This window comes from Phoenix dactylifera, chromosome 15, assembly GCF_051530095.1.
Source record: "Phoenix dactylifera cultivar Ajwa chromosome 15, Ajwa_hap1_PhDact_Kaust_v1.1, whole genome shotgun sequence".
Lineage (NCBI taxonomy): Eukaryota > Viridiplantae > Streptophyta > Magnoliopsida > Arecales > Arecaceae > Phoenix > Phoenix dactylifera.
In genome coordinates, this window is record NC_143204.1 from 9271306 (window position 1) to 9296302 (window position 24997).

Here is a 24997-nt window from a genome sequence, read left to right on the forward strand (position 1 = left end):
TAAAACTATGAAACCAACTTGTGATTAAAATCAAAGGGCCAGAAAAAACATTTGCCCCCGCCCCTCGTCCATTTGGAACGTAAAAAGCTAAAACAGATGCCTGGAATTGAATGGCTCTACGGCAATCCAATCCGACACACCAACACCTCTTTCCATGTGGGCGGGCACCACCACAAACTGCCACATTAGATAGCGACGACCACCGCCCAAACGGATAGAGACAGCATGGAAGCCAACCGAAACCATGTCCCCCTTTGTTGATCTCCATGTTAATTTATAACAGGTTATGTTTTCTCGTAATTAACTGATTATAATCCCTATTGTTATCCGGTAAATAAATCCCATGTTTTAAATTTTGGGATCGACCATCAATCATCCTCTGTGGTCTTTAAATCTCGGCCGTTCATCCGAAGGAAAGCAGAGAACGAAACGTCAAGAATCGGACGTAAGTTTAGGATGAGCGTTTCTTCCCGTTCCTCGGCCTCGCCAACGGGAAAGAACCGCCGGTCGAACTCGGTGCCTCTACGCTTCAAGCCCTAGCGCCTCTCTCTCGCGCGCTGGCTTCTTCTTCCGGCGCCCCCGGCTGCCGCGCGAAACCCTAACCCTAGCGCCGTGGTGCGGGTTGCCTCGCGATCTGCGGTCCCGGCTCTTCTTCCCGTAGCCTCCCGCCGGCGGGGAAGAGGAAGATGAAGGGGCTGTTCAAGTCGAAGCCGCGGACGCCGGCCGATGTTGTGCGGCAGACGCGGGAACTCCTCATATACGTCGACGTCAATTGGAACTCCCGAGATGCTAAGCGGGAGGAGAAGGTGCTGATCTCTGATCTCGTTTCCCCCTCTTCTGTCATCTGATCCCATCTGGGTTCCATGGATTTTGATTTTTTTTTGTTCCTCTGATTTCTGGGTTTGAATTGTTTTTATAGGCTTAATTTGTCCCTTTTCGCCGGAAACATTGAAACTTGAGCTGTTCTGATGTGGGATTTTATTTTCCTTATAATTTTAGGCCATTCCTTTGGTAAAATGGAGAATTTCATGGAGTTAGAATCGCTAAGTTTAATCTGTGATCAGGATTTCTGTATCGTAATGTGCATGAATGAGGGGACTGTTGAGTAATAATTTTGCTATTTTCTTATAGTAAATCTGCTTATTTCCACACTCTCCCGTTTATTGCTTGTATTAAAAAACTAATTCTTTGTTTTTGATGAATAAAAATGAATGATTCTAAGCAAGAGCTCACTAACTGGTTGTTGGTTCTGCTCATAAAATGGCGAAATTCAAGGATGATGGAGAGTAGGGTTCACGAATTTATGAGAAATTATAAATATCTATTATTTCCACAGCTATTCCTTTTGTCAACTTGTTTAGTTTTTACATTTCTTGCAATAAGATTAGAGTGTAGTATTTTGTGCTTGCTGAGTGTGGAGGCTGTTGCTAAAGGAGTTTTTTGCTTGTGGAGGTTGTTGCACATTGAAGCAATGGGGCCTTTTTCTTGTAATGCATCCATAGAGTTGATGAACCACTAAACTAATTAAAGTTTTGTTAGTTTCTTTTTAGAAGTGGTTCAATGCCCTCATTTTCTTTTCTTTCTTTCTTTCCTTCTTTTTATTTCCTTTTTTTTCTTGAGAAAAGAGAGGCAGTAATGCTAGGATTTTATTTCCTTTTTTTCTTGAGAAAAGAGAGGAAGTAACACTAGGATTTTATTAATTACTAAAATTGGTGTGGGGAGAAAGTTGTAAAGTCGAACTTGCTCCCCTTGTGCCTAAGGCTGCAAATGGGTCGGGTCAACCCGTAACCCGACCCGACCCGCGTAGACCGATCCAACCCGCGTAGACCCGTCCCGACCCGAATTTGAGGACCCACGGGTCCGTATCGGGTCCTAAAATTGGACCCAAATCATTTTTTGGGTCGGGTCTGGGTTTACCGAATGGATCCAACCCGACCCGAATGGACCCGAAGAGGGAGAGAGAAAGGAAAAAGCAAAAGAGGGTCTTTTCTTTTTTTTTTGTGTGCGGGGGAGAGGAAAAGCCCTAAGGGGAGTAGGGTTCAAGCGTGGAAGGGTAGCAACAAGCATAGATTCACAGAATCCAAAGGAACCTTGGCCCGTTAGGATTCTCTCTCGATCTATTACACTGTTGATACCTCTAGTGTCTCGGTAGCTAGCTTTTTTTTCCTTCTGTTTTTTGGTTTTTGTTTCTTTTAACTTTTGAAGGGAGAAAGTGAGGGAACACTGAACTGAATATGGGTCATGTGCCAGTTTTCTGCAATGGAATTGGATTTTGGAAGGTCTGAGATTTTTTTTGTCCTCATGAGAAGGGAGCTGGGAGACACCAAGTTCCGTCCAATCAGTCATGTAGATAAAAAATAGTGTGATATGAAATTTGGCTTGTAGACCGACTTAGTTTGGAAGTCATGGGTCATCTGTTCTGACTGGAGGTCAATTGCAAGTCTTTCAAGTCATGGGTCACCCAGCACCTCATAATATGACCAAATTAGATTTGCCCAAATTTTTTCCCAAAAGCACAAAAAAAGTAGATCCGATTCAGACCCAAACTCGGACCCGACTCGGACCCGATCCGACCCGACCCGATCTTCAATCGGGTCGGGTAGATCGGGTCGGGTCTAGGTCCAAAATTAGGACCCAAAAAAAAATCGGGTCAGGTTGGGGTCACTCAGGACCCGACCCGACCCGACCCATTTGCGCCTCTACTTGTGCCCCTAATGGCCCCCAATCGCTTCTTCTGCCCCCCATGAACACTACTCCTAGCTCTACTTCATAACACTAATGCTGTGGCGTGGAGGTGCTTCGCTGTATGGAGGCCTAGCCCCTCCCAAAGCCTCCCACCAGTAAGGAAGAGGAAGATAAAGGGTCTCTTTAAGTTAAAGCCATGGACAACGGCTGACATTGTGCGCCAAACACAGTAACTCCTATTTACATCAACCTTAATTGGAACTCCTGGGAGTCTAAAAGGGAGGAGAAGGTGCCGATCCCCGATCCTCTTTCTTCCTCTTCTATCCTTTGATACCTTATTGCTATGCATATTTTCTTTCGTTTTTCTTTCTATTTTTTGGGTTGGATTGCTTTTGTAAGCATAAATTTGATGGATTTTTGATCCGTAATTATAACTTTTCTTGCTTACACTGGGTTTAGTTTGTCCTTTTCGCATGCAAAAATTTAAACTTTGGTTGGCAATTTTTTCTTAAAATTTTGTTTGGGTGTATTTTCTTTGATTCCTTTGGTAAATGAGAGACATTTATGGAGTTAGGATCGTTACTTGGATTCTATGATCAGGATTTTTATTTTCTAATATGCATGAATGAAGGGACTACTAAGTAATTATATTAAATCTTCTTATAGTGAAGCTTCTTATTTCCATTTTGGTCCCTTTCTTGACATGGTAGCTAATTCTTTGCTTCTGATGAACAAGAATGAATAATTGTAAGCAATTTCGCTCTAATTGGTTGTCGGAATGGAATGCGGAACGGTCCTGAACCGGATGGTTCCGTCCGTTCTGAGCCGTACCGGTGGCTTATTGGTATGGTGTCGGCTTTAAAATCGGCTTGCTGCCAGACCCAGAGAAGAAGGAGAGAAAGAGAGAGTGAGTGGGGGAGGGAGGGAGAAGGAGCGGTGGTGGAGGCCGATGGAGGGCTGCGGGAGGCCGGTGAAGGCTGCAGGGGGCGATAGAGGCCGAGGCTGCAGCTGCGTCCCCTATTTCTTTCGAAACAGGAGAGTAGGCCGCGGCTAAAAAATTAGAAAATTTTTAAGTGAAGTCGGCAAATCGCTTGCTGATTTGACTTAAAAAATTTTAATTTAAAATTTTTTGGGATTTTTAAGTGAAATCGGTAAGCATTTGCCGACTTCACTTTAAAATTTTCAATGTTTTTAGCCACAGCCTATTTTCCTATTTCGAAAGAAACAGGAAACGTGGCCGCAGCATCGGCCTCTGCCGGCCTCCCAAGGCGCTCTACCGGCGTCTGCCGTCGCTCCTTTTTCCTCCCTTCCCTGCTCACTCTCTCTTTCTCTTCTTCTCCGGCTTCGGCAGGTTTTCTCTCTCGGTACGGGCTCGGCACGGCCCGTACGGGCTCGTTCCACTGGAGAACCGGTATGGTCCCCGGTACCGGTTCTTCTGACCTTGATTGTCGGTCCTGCATATAATATGGAGAAACTCACAGCATGTACAAGGGAGAAAGTCAAAGATGACTAGGATTAGTTTTTGAAAATATATAACGAATTATATATCTCTGCTGTTTCCACGTTGTATTCGTGTTTTGGATTTGTTTAGCTATTACACTGTTTGCAATAAGATTGAAGAATTTTGTGGTTGTGGAGAGTGGAGGCTGATATTGGAGATTTTCACTTGTGGGTAATGGAGCCTTTTTCTTGTAATGAATCAATAGAGTTGATGAACTGATAAGCTAAATGTAGTTTTCTTAGTTTCTTTTCTAAAAGAAGCTCAATGTGCTCATTTTCCTTTCTCTTCTGAGGAAGGGTAGGCAGTAATTCTTTGGATTCCACTGATTTTCGTAATTGGTGTAGATTAGATGGATGTAATATAGAGTTTTGAGAAGGGGCACTGAAACTTTTAGGCAGGAAGCTTTGGAGTAATATATCTTTTGTTCGAAAATCTCAAATTGTTTCACGATACACTGTTCTTTGGGTCACTTTGGTGTCAGGCTAGAGAAATTTCTTTTTCCTTTTCCTTTGTTCCGTTGGTTCAAGGGAAATGTATGAGCTTTGGTGCCAGCACTTTCATTTACTTACTCGTTCATAGTTGTAGTCTAGAATCATATGCATAAATTTTCTATTAGAGGCAACATTGGCATATACTTTGCCATCGTATCAGTGTGATAACCTGATGTCCTAGCTATGGTATTAGGTGCACCAATGGATAGGAAGAATATATAGCATTATGTTGTTCTTATGTAGATGCGATGTATTGCTTACCCAGGAAGATAAATTTCAGGTATTGAGAGTTTGAGACAGTGGACACAAAATTTCGTTGCCCCTCCCAATAAATAGGTTAATCTTAATTATATATGTGGAAGCAATTGCAAACCTATCTCCAATATGTTGCTCCGTTTGTGAGGGGTATAATATCTCTCTCAAGGTGTGCGTGCATAAGTTGGGATTCAGCTTGCTGATTGATTTTCTGTAGATGGAGTGTTGTTTATGCTTTCCATAATAAAAAAATTATGCCATTACCCTGGACTAGCAGAAGAGTCCAATAATAAATATTTCATTGAAAAGCAAAGAAAACGAATGATATCTGGGAGGTCAAAGTACATAAATCATAATTTTAAATTTAAAATGCATGCGCATGGGCAGACACATGGGTGCTGGCGGGGGCCACAGCCCCTTCAAGTTCTAAGAATTTTCCACTACAGATTGTATAGTCTTGCTCCACAATATCGACACGTAATTGACTGCCAGGAAATCACTATGAAAGGAAAATAACATATTATAGGCCCCCAATATCCTCTTAATGAGATGTTAACTTGGACATCCAGTGAGGTGATTGTCCCATTAACCACAAAACGTTCTGACTACCATGCAGCAGGAGGGGACTTGTGGAAGACCAGACATTGCTTTAATTTTGGGGTTTAGTTGAATGCTGAGTTGCCATGCCATCTTTATGGGCCTAGAGAACTTTTCATGTGCACATAATGGGAGCCCCAAAGTATTAGTCAGTCACTATTGATGTTCTTTATTCTTGTTGGTTATTTAACTACAGTTAAACTTACTGATGTCATCAGTTATCTTTCTAAATTTTCTCACTGTAATTTCCTAAAATCTCTCCATCTCAATTACCAACCTCCCCCGGTATTGCACTTATTCCCTTTTTGTCACAATATTAGTCATCAAGAGTTAATTTAATTAAGCACAAATGGTAGACTTGAGCTTGCTTTTATTACAATATAAGATTATCACAATTCATATTAGGAAATATTAGTTGTTCTTGACAACCTAGAATGTACAATACCTTAACAATAGGTTGACCTGCAATCAGGTTCTTCATGTCATTCTTTTTATCAAATGCCCCATGGGCATTTAATAATGGGACCCCCTTTAATGGCTTCTAAATCCAAGTCATCATCTAAGTTAGAGGAAATGATAGACATGGAAATGCAAAAAGATTCTCTTTATTTGCTAGGGAGAGCTTTCTAATTGTGTACTACATACCAAAAAGAGAGAAATATATAAATGATTGAATGGATCCATGAATGACTTAGAGAGAGAGAGAGTTGATGCCTTGATAGGGATTTATACTTCTATTAGAGAGATGGCACTTTCCAAATTTGTAGAGTAAGTATGCTTGTACTATCACTTGTATGAAATAATCCTCTTTAATGGTCCTTTCGTTTATAAGATAGTTTATGCAACTAGGTTTTATTATATAAGTTATTCTATATTCTTTATCATCATTCCTCCAAGCAAAATGTTTGAACTGTTAAAAGGGCTTTTGAAATGTAAATTCAGTTGCAATTATTAATGAATTTAACAAAAAAACAATGTAGAGTCTTAGAATTGTTTTTAAAATTATTTTAAAATACAACTATATTGTATCCTTCGCCTTTTTTTTTCTTTAGGTATAGTATAGATTTCTTGGATGAAATATTATTCAGAGCCACAATTTTTTTACACTCCAAAATAATTACTCTTTATTTTTATCTAATTGAATTTAAAAAAATGATAAGCATTAATAAGTGCTTTATTATTATTTTTCTAAGGATACCATTTTAGTTATGGCTTTTAGTTACATAATGTTTTTATACATCTTAAAAAGCAGTAATCATCAAAATGTATATAATGTTGCTCTAGCTGATATAAAATCAATAAATAATATATGAAGATAAATAATTTTGTGAAAAATACAATAGGAAAAGGTAAATGCATTATCAAGTATATACATCTTGTAAGGCCTTTCCTTCAGAAGTAGATAGAGTTTATGTTTGGTCAATTTTCTTTCTCCATCCTGTACATTTGGCATTTAAATAGGTCACGTACTGTATTACTTGTGTTTTTCTCATAGATGGTTTGGTGGTAGATTTATAAGATGAAAAGACATGCCAATTCTTTATTTTATTGCAATAGTGGTTTCTTCCTATATATGAAGTTTGAAACTCTTGGTTTGTTTTCTGATGGTGGTGTCGCAGTAAGTTCATATTACTTATATTGCTCATTTAGGGTGAATGTAGATAACTCCTTTCTGGCCGAAGCTAATAAGCTTAACGAAGCAGGGTTGTTTTAATCTGAAAGTTTCCAGGCCTTTCCATGCGAAAAAGGACCCTAAAGGAATGGAAACATCGTCTCTACTCCTTGAGAGGCAGAGAATCTTTTCTCTTGTGATATTCTCAGCAGAGGGTTTCAGAATGATTCACTGGGTGTGGGCTCTAGCTAGGAAGCCCTATTAGCTCTCAGGAAATAGCTGTTCACTGCTTCATATTGAACAAAAAAAATTTATAGGCTCAGACTGTAGGACAGATTTTTATATCGAAAAGATAAAGAATTTGAAAGCAATTTTGGAGTTCGGGTTTCCTAGTTTTTAGTTATGGGAATGGTTTAATGGAACGAGTTAGGTGTAAAAAAAGGAGGTTTTGCTGCACTTATAGGGCTGGACTCCTGGTATCTTCTTAAAAATTCTGAGAATAAAATGAGGTCAGGGAAATGATTAATATCATATCAGCCAAGGGAATTTGGATGAAGTTTATGTTTGTTAGGGTTTCTAATGAACTTAAATGTAAAGGATGAATTTTTGAATGCTTTGAGTTTGTTCACTGAGATAACTAGGACTATTTACATCCATGTCATATCAGAACTGTGGTAAGAGAAGGCATAAAATCTGTTTATTTTAATGTCTATAGTAGGATGTATGTGAATTTTCTTATATTTTTAGATTTAGATTGTATAGTGTATCTGGCTGGTTTTTGCAGGTACATCAGTGCTCTTGATCTGCTCCAACCATTCTGTTGTTGATACTAGTAACAAGAAGAGGAAAGAAGGAAAAATGTGACGGAAGAATCTGACTATGTTTTTCAATTAAAATCTAGATAGACCAACTCTATATAATGGAACGGGTTTGCATTGTGTAGAACAAGTAATTCTTCCTAGTTAGACTCTTACAACTAGGGTTAAGTTGGTTGCATATAGGTATGAGAAGTACTAGAAGTGAGCTCCTAAAAGATTAGTTCCAGGGACTATTTGGAATGACAAAATGGGTTATTAAACATTAGAAAAATGACAGTTGATTATGGCCGAGCTTATCTACTTAGTGGTCAGCCATGTCAAATATAGTCATTGATCTTTGGTTATGTATTGTTATATTGTTATCACCTTATTTGTCATAGAAATTGCATGATCTGTTTCTGGTTTGTCCTGTCATTACTGTCTTTTCCATCACGCTCTTCTTTTCCCCGTGTGCTAGATACATGTTGACTTTCTTGAGAAATTTTAGTTGTTCCCATATGATGTCATTTTTTGTGAGCTTTTCATTTCCTTCTACAATTACACGGCATCATAGTGGATAAACTTGCCAATGCAAGTTGGTAAGGTGGCTGTCTACATCATTATTAGCAATGTATGATGCAAGATTGCCAAATAACTATAGAAATTGAGTTTAATGTTGAGGATCTTTTGAAGAAGTATAATAAAAAATCAGATGATTGGGTTGCTTCCATATGTTAGTTTCTGGGATTTATGGATCATTCTGAGCATTCTCACTTTCTCATTTCAAGTGAGAGTATGTCCCACTTTCTCTTGACCATGAACTCGATGCACTCTAGCCATAAAGTAGAGTTTCAGAACCTTAACATTAGTTATGATTTCTATTGATTGAAGAGTTACTTTCATAAGCATAAAGTTCAAGCCTCCTACCAACTATTTGGACTTGGTTGTATGAATCGTCACTTGCCAATCTTTTCTTTTAGGGCTACCAGTCTACCACCAGTATGTTAACATGATATAGTGTTTCATTTAGAGATGGTATAGTGAATGAAAATGCTACTTTAATCCAGTTAGTTTATCGCTATGAATTTCATGTGTCCACATTTATGTTAGTATATTAATGTTTGTTCAACTGAAGTTGAATCAGAATTTTGAAAGTTAGTCCAGTAATTTGTTTTGGTTACTCTGAAGTGGACAGGATGGAAGCTAAAGAAAATGACAATTTTATTATATAATTTCTTAAATGCTGTCCTATTAAATAAATTTCTGATAAATGGTCCAGAGCTTTGGTTTCGAAATTTGCTCTGTGTTTCTTCAAGTTTGACTAATCATTTGCAATATTAACAATTCCATTCTGGAAATACAGACAATTTCTGCTAGAAAGATCTGTTATTGGCTTTTGTTTTTTGTATAGATGTATAATCTTGTAGTCTTGTTTTGAATGAGACTTAAATGAGTAAAATAAAATAATTTGAAAGTGGTATGGTGGACTTGCATAATTCCATTGCAAGTTACTAAAGGGCGACATATGATATAGTTCCAGATCTGAGACAGGGAAAGTTTAGAGGCTAAAGAGACAAATAGAGCAAAAGACAAATAGAGCAACTGGCATGTCATTGGAGAGCTAGATATCCATGAATTAGACCATGTATGTACTTTTCAGATGTAAATTTTTCCCCAAAACTGTAATCATTTGCAGTGTTCTGTGAAATTTATAAATGCTTGGGATGCAGAGTTTCAAGTGGCTCGCTCCTATAGGTCCTTTATGAAACATGCACGTAAGCATATTTTCAGAACTCTTTAGAGGTCCGATACCTGCAAAAAGTTCTTTACTTTTTACAGTGCATTAGAACAGATTTGTCAAGATTAAAAGATTGTGTTATTATGCATGCGCTACTCATTCACTGTTCAAGGAATGCACACCAACGATGTTTGAATTATATTCAATTTAAGTGTTCTACCATTGCAAATTTTAGGATGAAAATTCCCAAAAGGGAATGATTTGTGTCATAATGAATCAACCACTGCTACCATGGTTGCCTCCACCAGAAGCCAGAGCAACCTAAGCAAAAAGGTGACAAATCATTGCCAGAAAATGATGTTCAACTGTCCAACTGCTAAAGTCATTGTTTTTGGGTTGTTTGATTGTCTCCATTTTTTTTATAACTAAAGCTATTGTTCTTGGATTACTTGGTGATTTGTACGTCTGTATTTGCAAGTTTAGAAGTAGGAGAGCATGCCAATCCTTGAACTCTTAACAGAGATATCGAGGAGAGGCCCTAGACACCAAAGTGATATGGGTAGTTAGCTAAGTACCTTAGAGTTGGAACATTCATATGGACTTTCATTCTGCAAAGTAGTGGTTTGCCCTTCATGAGTTTATACTTCACGATTAAGCAGTCTGATGAGTCCATGAATTTTTCATACGGAAAAGAGGCCTCTTCTAGTATGTGTGTTTGTTTTTGGCAATTGGAATCATGTTCTTTTATGAAGCATATATTTTTACAGGCATAGCAAGCAATTTCTTAGTAAATTCCTTATTCTCCAATCATTCGTATTGTAATGATTTATTAAGAATCATGATTGAACATATGAAGTACTTGATCCTATTAAAGCTTATATTATTTTCAATATATTGTACCTTTTTTTTGATGTCATGGAATAATTGTGGGCATCATCATGCATACTGACCTCATTCATCAGTTAGATAAATCTGGGTTTCTGTTGTTAATAGTATGGAAAATAGTAACAGACTATAGTTTTAGCCATTCAAGACAACCCTTGAGAAGAATTTAGTGTGCAATGCATGGTTTGCTGTATTGGCCCGAACCGGACAGCATGGGGCATCAATATCTGGTACGGGAGGCATACTGACCTTTGGTACGCCGAAAAGACCTTGCACTGTATCTACCAACACAATGATAATGTGGCACCGGTATGGGGTCCAGTACCGAGACGGCGAATCTTGGTGCAATGCCTATACAAATATGATAATTAACGCCCAAAAAAATAAAGCCATGCATATGAAGTGTAAGGACAACTATTATGTAAATGCAGAAATTTAAAATCATAGAATGTTTGGAAGCAAATGAGTTGAGATATTCACTAAGAGGTGGAAATTAAACCAATGGAAGGACTTATCTGGTCTAGCCGGTTATCTAGCCTCTTTGCATTGACAGTTCCACCATATATAGGGATCTTGATTTGAGCTTCGAATTTGAAAAGCTGAAGAGAGGGATTCTGAGTGCACGCATATTACTCCCTCTTCAGTAGATGGTAGATCCTTATCTCTAGACATGGGAGATGCTTTGCTATAGGGGTTGCTGGTGTTTGTGTTGAAGGCATCATCACCGATCGAAACATAATTTTGGTGAGTTGGCAATTTTCTATTCTAATTGCATGAGACGTCTCTTCATCTCATCATCTATTGAGGTAGAATTAACAGCTGTACTCATTTTTGTTTTTCGATGTGCTTCAAGCATGGATAGCCCTTTTCCTGTTTGCTTGTATTGCTTTCGTATCTGGACTATACACTAAGGCCTCCACAGATGTAAAGGATTGAAGCTTTGATACCAATTTCATCCGGTCGGAGAGAAGGAAGAACTCAACTCGTTTAACTCGAATCTCTCGAAAGAAATTTAGAAAAAAATAAAAAAAAAATTAGCGAAAGTAGGGTTTAGGTTCTTTGTTCTTTTATTGATGATTCAAAACTGAGGTACATAGCTCTTATTTATAATAGTGAGCTTTGCCCTTGCACAATTCAAGTTGGATTTGTCTCCTAGTTCGAATAGGACTAGCTTTTCAAAAATAAACATAATTAGTAGAAATAAATACGAAAAAGCTAAATTCTTATAGGAGGTAGATCTCGACTTCTACATCAACTTTGCCTTTTGTCTCTCGGCCTAATTCTTCCTAGCTTAGGAGATATGCCTAGTCAAAGTTTTTTTCGAAAAGAAAATTTCTTTTTGACCAGGCCATTTCAGGGTCCAAACAATGGAATTTGGGCTAGATTACTATTTGTGTGGTCTCCTTTAGAAGGTAGTGCCATGTCGTATATCTCATAAAGTTACATGATTTTGAAAAAAAAAAGATCATTTCAAGCCGATGTCATATGACCAAGTTATGGCTTTCACAAATATGGCATGTGATTCGGCTTCTTGATATGGCAGATCTCGCTCTTGAATCCTGTTTAGCTGTACCTGTAGTGGCCAAAGTGGTCTACATCAAGTCTAGTGATCTTGCTGGATCATTTGTATCTGCAACATACATTGTAGAATAGAAAAGAAAAAGGGGATAAGAAAGAGTGAAAGTGAGGGGACTATTTCATTTTTGTTATCTTCAGACCATGTTCTGTGGACATAGAGAATAACAACTTGAAACAGATATGTAGTGAGAGGAATAAACAGAAGGGAGAAAGGAGGTTTAAGGAAGAGATTAGAAGTAGAGAGAGGAAATTGGTAAAAATAAGGCTGACTGGTCTTATGGTGTCTTAAAGGGATTGAAATCAAGATAACTTGGGCCCCAACTGAAACCCGGTCAAGCCTTCTTTAACTAGCTTTCTAGGAGAAAAATAAGAACCTGGTTTCTTGGTTGAATTCAGGGAATTCTAGGTTTTAATTTGCTGCATAATGCTGCTTTGTGATTAGGCTGTTTATGAGAGTTGTCTTTGATTGCTCTGAACAGCTGGCCTGATTATCTGCTTGTTGGTCATGTTTAGGAAGTCCTCTTAAAGTTGGCCAATGGCTGTTCTCTGGGAATGCTGGGCTATGGCTGTTGGGACTGGTTGAAGACTGGGTTTGATGCAAAGAGTGAAGAGAATAGTGGAAAAATAGCAAGATTGGGAAAAAGCAGAGCAAAAAAAAAAAAGAAGATAAAAGAAGAGTAAAATACTACTCCCCCTGGTGTTAAAGAATAACATTCCTTAGGGTGTTCAATATAACTCTTATAAAAAAAAGAATATTTCATTTAATAAACATTGTCATAAAATCGTAGAGGGGGCTGACCGTCACTTAGGTCTGGTTGCTTACTTTCCTGCAGATAATTCCCTACAAAATTGGTGAATAATTAGAGGACCCCTCACATATAAGAAAAAGGGGCCCATCCTTCTGAGAATAAAGTTATAAACTCATAACAAATAAGTCCCTGATCATGCAAAATGGGCCCTAGACTTGAATTAAAGCCTACAATTCATAAAACATCATCCTCCAAGTGCATCCAGAAGCTTTGATTCTTATCCTGGCACCAAGAATGTATTTCTAAGGCTTGTTGATCCCCATCAGGATATGTGGCTTCAACCCTATAATTTCTCCAAGTTTTATCTGCCTTTTCTTCTTTGCTATTCTTCTTCATATAAAGGATAAAAAAGGAAAAAATGAAAGATTATGTGGGAGGCATGTATTTTTCCTTATTGGGTAACTGCTAATATACATAGATTATGTGGAAGGCCTGTATTTTTCCTTATTGGCTAACTGCTAATGTATATTTAATTGTCATTGATTTTTATATTCAACTCTAACTATGCAGATGGCGGAACTAAGCAAAAATATCCGGGAGTTGAAATCTATTCTGTATGGCAACAGTGAAGCAGAGCCAGTCTCTGAAGCATGTGCCCAGTTGACACAGGAGTTTTTTAAAGGAAACACCTTACGCCTGCTAATTATTTGTCTCCCAAAATTGAACCTGGAGGTAGATGTACAGATTTTATCTTACGTTAATGACTATGTATTACACATATAATGTCATAATTTTAATACAACAAGCTTATCTAGGTTTATGTATCTTGAACTTTGGATATTATATAGTCTAGGCTAATCCTATTGATATGCATTCATCTGGTCAACTCTAGCAAAGCTTGTGCCCTATCCTATTCCAATTGATATGTATTCAGTTGTCAACTTGTTGCCAAAATCTGGTTCTTGATAACTTCTGCAGGCACGGAAAGATGCTACTCAAGTTGTTGCAAATTTACAAAGGCAGCAAGTTCATTCACGGTTGATTGCTTCTGATTATTTGGAAGCAAACAAAGATCTTTTGGATCTTTTAGTCTCTGGGTGAGATTTAGATTTTAAAGCTTACAGCCAAAAAGAATTCAGTAATTTTGAACAATTTTTTCATTTCTTTTGATACCATTCTTGCCATTTTTTTCTGAAAAAAAAAATGTCATTACCATTTTTTTTCCATCTAAATGTTTTTTTTGATGAAAATTTTCCATCTAAATGTTACGTTTGAATATTGGCAATTAGTTCTCCTAAATTTTTTTCCTGCAGCTGATGTGGTTTTGGATTCTTTGCTGTGAAGAAAGTTATCTTTTAGGCGATGATGGTGATTTTGGATTATTGAACACTTAAATCAATAAAATTTCATTTGATCATGAACTTGGGTTGTGCATTATGTGGTATCATGATAAAATGAGCCTCATGATAAAATGTGCCATACAAAGCAACGTTAAGATGCTACCTCTTCCAAGATGTTACATTTAAGTGAACAAAAATTCTAAAAGTCAGGCATTTGAGGTCTCTAATATTATCTTGTCTGAATGCATGCAAATCAATGGTGACTAGGAAAAGAAGGCCTTCTTTAAACTTATTGCCAATCTTTTTGGTGCCTGGATATATAGTCATTCGAGGTCTTGGTCTAGGATCTGTGGTTCAAATTTGCTAGAAATATAAAGTGGCATGCTGGAGACCTAGTTCTATTTTAGCATTCATGAAATCAGGGAAAAGATTTTTGGGAAAAGATTGAGTCGAGTGAGTGGAAGCATTCATGAAATCAGGGAAAGGAGCATAGCATTTTCGATTTTTTGTAGCAGTATACTTTATGAGTTTCAGATTCTATTTGCTACGAACAGCTATATGCCAACAATTCCATGTGTTCTTCTGCATTGGGAGAAGTCGTGGGATTTTCTGCCATATATCAAGTTGGTTTTAGCTTAACTTGTCACGTACTAACATATTGGTTATCCAGGTATGACAATGTGGACATTGCTTTACATTATGGTGCTATGTTAAGGGAATGCATTCGTCATCAAAGTATAGCAAGGTAATTGTGAATATTATTGGTTTATTAGTTTTTCCCCCTCTTTTGTAAGCCAAAATCTTTATACCTAAAAACTGCGTGCCAGAAAGTTTATTGTATCCGTCCGTTGAGATGATATTTATAAAGAAGGGAAAAAGACATCATATATGTTGTTTTCGAATGTTATGCATGGCAGCTATTCTCTTTTAATGGTTGTATGTTCTGTACATCTTTGGCTGATCAGCATATGGTTTTCTTATGTCTTCGATTATGATCTAAATGAGACATTAAGAGAGTTGGAGGAACAGGAGCATAGAAATTTGTGTTGCATTACATTTATGTAACATCTCTTCCATTACTTTTGTCAAGAAGATTCTGTACATGCTTATTTTTTTCTAAAAAATTATTTGAATCATTTGCTGATATTTTTTTATTGGGTTGATCATGACTTACTAGTATCTTTTCAAGATAAAATTAATAATTTCATTTTTCAGAATTACTAGGACTGGAATTGGAGAAGATGAAAATAACTTTCTTTATATGCCCTTAACATAGTATGATCCCTTAGTATTTCTAATTCTAGCACAAGCATCTGAATTTTAAATGTATATAAGTAAAACAAGCTTTGTAGAGATTAAGCTTCAGTTGTTATCACGACAATAAAGTTTACAAGTCATATGTTCAAATCTTTGCTAAGTGATGTGCTTTTAAGATATATGGGTGAGCCATATTATATTATAAGTATTTATCTCTTCCATAAAACAAGGCTTATATTTGTTGGAACTGGGAAGCCTTTAAATATGTCTCCATACATTGAAAGGTTAGAATCTTAACTTTAGAGGACACGTCGGTTCATATATTATTAAATAATATGCCAATTGTTGCCACTAGGATCCGCTCGGCCAAGACGCCGAGCTGACGGGTCGCTGGAGGTCTCAACTTATCGACCTTCCAGATTAGGTGGATTGGATGGGGGTCAACATGCCTCTGTGGCGATGATTCGGTGGCCGTTGCACTTGGTCGATGGTAGTTCTAGTGCCAATTGCCTCCGAGTTGGTGTTGGCAGAGGTGCTGCTCTGACTAGTGATTCGACGTTGACTCCGACCTAAAACAACAAAGACAAGAAAGTCTACTTGTCAGAGCATATCCGGTGAGGGACCCTCCAATGCCTAAGTCAAACACGACTCTGAAGAAATAGGAGGTCTAAGAGGGGTAGAGATAGCGTAAGACAGTCAGAGGAGAACTTACCTGGTGGGCCTCAGGATTGCAACATATAGGTGAGGGTTGGAGCTCGTCGTTGAGTAGTTTGGGCCTCTATGCTGGTTGATTTGGTAACGTGTATATTTTGCTCGGAATCATGTCTGCGCTTCTCAGCCATGGGAATCTGCACGTGTATTGCTTTTGTTAGGAAACAGTTCGCGATCATGGCCAAGTTGTTGCCAGCTCGACAGAGACTCAGAGAGTATGAAATACGAAGAATTCTTTGCATGTCTTCTGGATCAACCACATGGCAAGCATTGAATGGTCAGCTTGTGGCTAGATGGCGAGCTTTTGTTAGTCGTTCTGTCTTATCTGCTTAGGTTGGTTTTGAGGTGTATCAATTGCTCCCTACTTCCGAGGTCGAGCTGACTTGATCGGCTCGGGTGAAGGACGTAGCTTTCCTCGGGCGAAATCAACTAGTTGAGGCGAGCTACAAAGCCAATCAACCAAGCTGTCTTATCAGCTTGGAAATTCTTCTACAGACTGCATTTTGATTGCATGCTGGCGCCTGCCCTTTCAGAAGTGGTACTATTAGTGGTGGGATTTCCAAGGCGGCGGTTGGACGCTTTGTCGGTAGCGATCCTGGCGATGGTTCAGAATCGAACACTTGACATGTGGTGGAGATCGAATTGATTGCTTGAACAGTCATGTCGATTTGAGCCACCTGAGGCTTTATATAATGCTAGCGACCTGTGCTTCGTCGTTGTTTCAATATTTCTGCAACCAATCGTCTAAAGAGAGTGGTCGAGGGTGAACTCGTGCTCCATCTTCGAAATCCTTTCCTTTTTCCATTCCAAACCAAGGTCTTCCTCGTGGCATTTGTTTTGTTGTCTTTTTATCGGAGTTTCTTCGCCTTAATCTTCCAGTAGGCCTCATCGATTCCTTATCTTGGTTCTTCCCTTATGTTCTGCTCTTTCCTCCATTCCTTTTTCTTCTCATTTGGTTGGGAGAAGATGACGAGCTTGTGGCTTTGCATTCATCTGATCGAGCCTCCGAGGGCTCCAAGGGACCATCTTTGATGGTCGATTTTGCCCCATCTGCTGAGAAATGCATACTGGGGGAGGCCGACTTGGAGAGGATTCGTTCGAGTACCACATCCCTTAAAACTTTACTCTGGAGTTACTTGGCCTATTTGGTCGGGTGACGTTGCCCGGGAAGAATTAGCTCACTTTTTACAGGAAACTTTGAAGGTGGGACCAAGTTTTCCCATTTCAGTTCTTTTTGCCGAGCTTTTGTATGGGTACTAGCTCGTCCTGACTCAGTTTGTCCTAACTCAGCTCGTCCTCAATGCTTGGAGAATGATTGTCGGGTTCTTTTCTTTTGTCATTCTTCATGGTTTCTCTCCTTTGGGGCTTTTCCAAGCTTTTTTCTAGTTAAAGAAGAATTCTTGGAAAAGGGTTGGGGGTACATCTCTAGCTGGAAAGGTTTCCACCTTCCGTCTAGTCCTTCCGCCATTCACAACTGGAAGGACCAATTCTTTTTCGAATCCTTGGAGAGGGGCTGGGCCTTCCCAACGCAATGGTCCACGCCGAAGAAGGCAATGAATCTGTTGCCGATCTTGTCTAATGAGGAGCAGGCGATGGTTAATACCCGTCATGGTATGCGGGCGCCGTCCTTGGCTAAACTACTTTCCGAGGCCATTTTGGCGACCTCTGCCGAGGGTAATTTCCTGCTTTGATTGAATTTATTTCTTCTAAGTGTTGATGCTCGACTTTTTTGACCCTTTTTTTTATCTTCATAGGGATGAAGTTCGATCTCAAAAAGCTAATGTCTGAGGCTTCCAAGGATACGCTCTGCAAAAGGAAGCTCAGCGGGAATGAGGCTACTTGTCGAGGAAGACGAAGGCACTTGCTGCTGCCCTAGTCCTTGATGCTGAGCTTCCTGAGGTGGAGGTGATTGCCTTAGTCTCTGCTCGTCCACCTATCTTGGAGGCTCCTTCGAGGGTGGTGCCAAAAAGTTCCCTGAGGAAGCATTAACCGCTGTGTGCGAGACTCCTTTTGATCCGACCTTGGATCCTAGGTTGTTGCCGAGCTTGCTTGGACACTAGCAGTAGTTGACGTAGCTACTTCCGCACTTGAGCTGGGTTTTGGACCGGCATATGCTCCAGCTCCTGCCATTGAGGCTCTGGGAGCGCTGACCTCCCAACTGCCCCGTCTTCATCTTGGGGGCCCGAAACATATATTTTACTAGCCCGCATGGTCGATTGAGGACACTGACTTGACTCATTGATTCCTCTGAGCTCCTTGGCGAGTTGGTTAGGAGGATGATACTTTGGGAAGATGAGAAGCGTCTCTAGGTGATGACGACAATAGAGCTCGTCAATGCTGCTTATATCGGGACGGTCGAGGTGGGCATCGAGGTTTCGAGGTCTTCACTTAGTATGTTTGATTCTTCTTGTCGTCTTGATTTTATCTTTGTAATCGCAGTGCACCTATGCTCCATTAGAGCCATCCTCGCGGCCTACCTTTTTAGGGTAGTGGCAACTAAGCGCGAAACCTGCAAGGCTGATTGGGGAAGGTCTTTGGCGGAGTCAAAGCTAGTGATAGCTCAGGAGGCGAGGGAGCATGCCTAGGAGCAAGCTCGCTTTGCTTGAGAGAAGCACTGCTTCAGTTTTGGCTCGCCGAGGCGTAGAGAAGGGTCGGGGAGGCGAGGCTGAAGTTAAAAAAGATAACAATTCAGCTCGAGAACATTGCTTGGTTCAAGGAGGTAGCAGCCGAGGTGGAGGGCAGAATTTGCCGAGTTGAGAAATTTGCCTGGGCCGAGGGTCGAGCAGTTTGAGCTGAGGAGCGGATTGTTGGGGCTGAAGAGAGGGCCGTTCGAGCTGAGGAGGAGGCTATGGAGGCCGAGAAGAAGGTTTAGCAGGTAGTCGAGGACTTTAAAGGCTTTAGGACTTTTGCAACATGATGTTGGAGGCTACCACGGACTCCGTCAAGAAGGGGTTCGAGGCGTGCTGGATGATGGTCGGCGAGCTACATCCCCAAATCGACCTCAACCGCATCATCCATGGAGGATCTGCTGTCGCTGAAGAGGAGGGACCTTCCTCCGAAGGGAAACTAGCAGGAAAGCAGTAGAATAGGTTTCTTTTTTTCCGGCTAGGTAGTGAAGCATGCTTCTTTTTGTATTTTCCTTTTTTTGCTCCCACCATTCATCATCCTCATAGTTTTTTTTAAAATATAAAGAATAGCTTCTGCAGAATATTGTCCCTTTTTGTCTTCGCTTTGGGCTCGGACCAATATTGGTGGCTCATGCATAGGCTTCTGAGAGTTCGTTCTTTTAAACCTTTTGGTTAGCTTTGCTTATTGACGCTTTTGGCCAATCGTGGGCTTTCAAGCTGCTTACTCGGCTTTAATGCAGCTGAGGTCAAGGATCACTAATTCTTAAGGCCACTTGGTAGCCTCGTGAACAGACGATTGAATGACGTCACTCCAATTGTCTTCGATTGTTCTAAAGAATCTATGTTTATTAGAGTGTTGGTAGAGTTTGTCAGCTATTGTAAGTAAAAAAAGTATGAATCCATATTTATTAGATATCAGCGATAACTATAACTTGACGTTATAGAAGCAAACAGAGGAACTGGTCCACTTTTGCCCTTATCCACAGTAAGCACAGAAACCGTTTTGACACAGAGGCGTCTCAATGATCTTGTATATGTTCACTAATCATTACAATATGTGGTTGATGTTAAGTGCATTCAGAAGGAAGTGGAGCTGAAGTACACAGATCCAATCCACAATACTTCTGTTCATATTGAGAAATTTCATAATTGGATGGCTTGTGGGCCAGGTGCTAAAGCTTGATGATCCAGGATCATCTCAACAACTAGCTAGTTTTGTAGCCAGCGAGTCTAGGATGGATGCAAAGCTATCGACGGATCATAACATTCCACGTATGCTTCCAACTGATCAGCCACAATCACAACCATAGGTATCACTAGGAGTCGATCATTAAATGACTTTGTTTAAGGCATCCTTCCAGAGATATGACCGAAAGTTGCTTAGACGAGGCTACCATGCTATTCAGTTGATTTAGTTAGGAGGGCAGCATCTCTTCTCCTAGCATAGCCAGACAGAGAGGGATACGAAGTAAAAGCAGGTAGCTGCTCAACGTAGCTTGAAAGGAAAAGAATATGCAGTTGTAGCCTTGATGGAGAGAGTGGAGTCAGTTCACTCAGATTCAGAGATCAAGAAGAGTAGCAGTGATAGTTTTGGTGATCATGGATCTAGTGGCTAGGAAGAGAGTGGAGGATATAAGACCACCATTTATGAGACATAGCCATAGGGTGGTCTTTGATTCTCACCTGTGAGTTCTAGTTTATGCATGTCACATAAGATAGGGACTACAGTGCACGAGCTGATAGAGCCCGCGGAGATACTATTACATACGGGAGACTAGCTCCTTAAGGTCGTTCAAGAGGACATGTTATAGCTACAAATGGCCTCGCACATGGAGCAGAATCCGTAGACGTATCAGGTCTGAGTTGTATACTGGATTCTATTCTGAGTTGTATTATGGAGAGAGAGAGAGAGGGATCAAAAAAGCCTTCATCTCGTCTGTCGTCCGCTTTTCGTAGGGGCTTCCCCTGTTTTGTTCAAAACAGGGGCTGTGCCCTACATTTTTTTGCAACTTCACAATCGAAGTTGGCAAATGGCTGCTATAGTGAATGAAATAGGGGTGATCCCCTGCAGACGGCAGATGACAGATGAGATGAGGGCAAAGGAAGTGAGAGAGAGGGAGGGAGGGAGAGAGAGGGCTCCAACTAGGCGGCTCGAGGTAGCATGACAAACCTTGGTAGAATCTAATATCTACTAATGGATTCTGTTTCAAGCAGATTTTGACCGAAATGATGTGACTTGGTTTCTGGTTTTTGTTATCGTATGGGATTTGACCATTTTTATCAATGACCATTGATGTTTACAATTATAGAGGATATTATAAAAAATTACATTGTTGGAAGATTAGTAGGAGTCATGGCAATAAAAGTGAAATGAAAATATTGAGATTGTATTTCTTTTGCATATGTGCTATGGAGAGTCTTCATAGAACTAAGAAGAGGAGAATGAGAAAAGTATTCAGGTAAGTTTTGCTTTGACAATTTATAAGAAGTCCATAGTTGTATAGAAAGAAGAAGGATTTCGGAAATCATATGGAGACAAATGGTTGAAATGTTTGTTAATTATGATTATGGTTATTATATATGGATATATTATCAAATATGGATTTTATCCATGTTTTTTCTTCCATTTGTTATGTTAGTTTTTCTTTTACTTTTCCTTGGAATTAGCTCTGGAAAGGGCTTATTTGATAATCTTTTTTTATTTCTTTTTAATTTGTAAGGTTTGTTGCTTGGCCATCATGTATAAAAAATGTGGAAAAATTTATCCATGACTGGAGCAGTAAGTAATTTCATATCTACAGTTTGAGCAATGATGTCTCTAGGTCACTGTTTGCATGTTGACGTTTGCCACTATACTCCAAGGATCTATTTTCATATTGGTTAGTATTTGCTTAGTTCAATGTATCTCATAGAGAGGTATCATTTCCTATTCAAGCATAAATTTTACATTCGTTGATGCTTATAAACTTATATTATAATGGTTTGCTTTGTCAGATTCTTAAGCTGTTCATTTGCAGGTATGTTTTAGAGTCTGAAAACATGAGGAAGTTCTTTAATTATATACAGCTTCCAAATTTTGACATAGCTTCGGATGCCTCTGCAACTTTTAAGGTCAAGTTATTGCTTTTTTGGGTCACTTTTTTCCTCTGCTACACGTTTTGATGTTGTCACTAGTTATTTTTTTGCGCTTCCTTTTTGTAGTAGATTTTTGTACCTTTTTTTTTGGCTAGCATTAATGCATTGATATTAGTAATTTCACACATTCACATATTACCTTTTAAATAACTGCATGCAAATACTGAATGAGTCCCAATTGAAAATTAAGTTGTGATCCACATGATCACCACAGAAGATTCTAGGGTGGGGTGGAAAGGGGCTGGGAGGTCAGCCTATGTTAGTGGATGACATTATGAAAAAGAACAATCCTTTTGGTTCTTTTTTTTTTGCCAGTTGTGCTGATTGCTACTAATCGATTGTGTTAACCTATACAGCATCGTTGGTCTTATTGCTGTTTTATAAACTTTTTTCTTTACTTGCTAGGGCATGAAAGTCACTTCATACACTAGAAGCACTCTCCATTTCATCCATCCTACCTGTAGTAGTAGCGATTAATGTGCTCAAATGCATGATGGGCACTGTATATAAGAACTGACATTGTTTGTATACATGTACACAAATACATTTGTTGTTGGATCAAATGTGTGCATGCCTATGTACATAAGTGTACTTTGTTTCAATATAATATTCTGAAACAAAAATTGTGCCATATAGATGAAAAATACAATTGTCTATATTTGAACCTTGCCATCTTCCCTTATCCTCTACATTCTTTCCAAGTCTATGGGGTTGTTGGGGGATTGCTTCCTGGCAACGCTAGCTTAAACTGGTGATTGGCCTAACAGTTTAGGGATTAAGGTTATGTATTGGCACTCGTATGTCATAAAGAAGGAAAATTGTAGGGCTTAAGTAAACTTGCAAGGTTGATATCCATATTTTTGTGAAGATGAGAGAACGAAGTGAGATCAATTAATGCAAAATATTGGAAGAGATGAGAGAACAAAGTGAGATTAATAAATGCAAAATATTGGAAGAGTTAATATACGTCCCATAAGGTTTAGAAGGTGCGGAAGAAGGTTTAGTTTTTGTAGAGTTTCTTGGTGACCTGAAACCAGAGTAGTAGAGGGTGGAACAGAGGGTTGTTGAGCATGACTATAGAGGTTCTACAGGGTTTATTTTGGGCTGCAAGTGTACTGTTGATCTTAAAACTTTAGCATTGAGAAGAATAAATAGATTATATGCACAGATTTTATCAGGTTTGAATTTAGATTTGATCTGAATCAAGTAAATTGTGTAATGGCAGTGAATAGATCAATATAAAATTTCGATCTGCGCTAAATTTGTTACGGATGAATGTATCAGATTGAAGATAGAAAATTTAGAGAAATTGACCCACTGATGGGCAAGAACCAAACCAGGCTTTCGCCAAGAGGTTTTTTGCACTAAAGCTGTACTCACAAGAAGCAAGTAGCCCCTGAAAATTAACTAGCCTGCTGCCTTTCCTCTTTCCTGTCAGGACCCTATGAAAAATATAAAATCACTCCATCATTGTTGCCTAAACCCTTTCTTATATAACAATGTTAGGATTCCCATAGAATCCCATATAGAATGACACTTGCATTTTTCTAAAATAAATACTAAGGGCTTCAAGGATGCCCTCCAAGTAAATACCTAAAATAGGACCTGCACATAGTAATCTTGTTTGAATTGTGTCTAAAACCAAATCAAAGAACGACCTAAAGAAGGATGCTATATAAAATAAATTTTTTGAAATAAACTACTTAGGCTTGGTCCAGGTTTCTCTACTATTGCACTTAACTTGAGTTGTTCAATACTCTTGATGCTTCAATATGCTCCATTAATGCTCCTTTCGGCTGGATATATACTTGGATCACCATGATATGGATTGTGTTGCATGATCCGGGCCTTACATCAGTCTCATTACCTACTAGTTGGTCTTTTAGGTTTCATGACAAGCCACTTTCTTGCCTAAATTTGCTCTTGGTAAAAATTTTCAAAATTCAAAAAATAAATAAAGTATAGCACTAAATTCAGTTATTTGTAGCGAACAAGTGTACTGATTCTTAGATGTTTATCAACTGTCTTGACCTGTTGAAACCTGGTTCTGGTTGTATAAAACCCAAAAATTTCAATCAACCTGTTGCCAGTCAGTAGCCATGACCTGCATGGGTTGATATAGGAAACTGGAAATAATGAGTTAAAAACAAAACAAAATCCCCCTCATCGACCCGATTTTCTTGTGAATTAGCACATCATCCTTTTGTCTTGCTCCTCCCACTCCCACCTTCTTCCCCATCTGTGATCCCAGGGTTCCCTCACACCCTATTATGAATCTTGTTTTCCCTTATCTGCTTTCCAGTTTAGCAATTTAAGGTTTTAAGTCTTTGCAACACCCAAACGTAGGGTTTTAAAGAGCACCTTTTGCTTAAACTACAGACTCTTACAGGATGATGATGACGATGACCATCATCATCATCTTTAACTATGTCTGACAGCAGAGAATCTATGTCCGACAGCAGATATGCAAGAATCTATGCATATGCAAGAATCTATGCATGTGGTATGTATGCATGTGTTTTCTATGGCTTCTGCTCTCTTTGCATCTTCTATTTCTGAACTTGATTTCTTTGGACTATTTTTTGCATATTACTGATTTTGGTGAAGGCCTCTTGTTTGAATCAGGCTACATCTTTCACAAATTTTGTATGTAATATTTGTATTTTTTTTCTAGATATTGCAAAGATAATGTTTTTGGAGCTCTGACTTGTGAGGTGTTAAATGGCCCTTTCAATTATCCTTTCCTGGCAGGCATTCTTGAGTCTAGTTATGCTCTTTTTGTGATGTTCGCAGCATTTCGATTTCTAATTCATTTTCACATGTCTAATAAGGATATATTTCCAAAATTCTCACCATGCCTCTCCCTTTTTATATATTGTCAACATCAGTGCTAATATATTGTGCTAGCTGCATTGCAGGAGCTTTTAACAAGGCATAAATCAACTGTTGCTGAATTTCTTTCTAAAAATTATGACTGGGTAAGTAGTCTTTTTGGTGGGTTTACTGAACTCACTCTTTTTGTTTTTTTGTTTGTTGCAA

At 39.0% G+C, this 24997-nt stretch overlaps 1 protein-coding gene across 1 annotated transcript in view; it reads left to right on the forward strand.

Annotated features, from left to right (window-relative positions):
* Positions 1 to 276: 276 nt before the first annotated feature.
* LOC103722512 (putative MO25-like protein At5g47540) overlaps positions 277 to 24997 on the forward strand; it is a 41064-nt gene continuing 16343 nt past the window's right edge. The window contains exons 1-6 of the mRNA XM_008813102.5: positions 277 to 806; positions 13459 to 13620; positions 13867 to 13985; positions 14899 to 14973; positions 21841 to 21934; positions 24877 to 24936. Of these exons, the coding sequence (XP_008811324.1) occupies positions 687 to 806; positions 13459 to 13620; positions 13867 to 13985; positions 14899 to 14973; positions 21841 to 21934; positions 24877 to 24936 (630 nt within the window). The 5' untranslated portion in view covers positions 277 to 686. The remainder of the gene's footprint in view (positions 807 to 13458; positions 13621 to 13866; positions 13986 to 14898; positions 14974 to 21840; positions 21935 to 24876; positions 24937 to 24997) is intronic.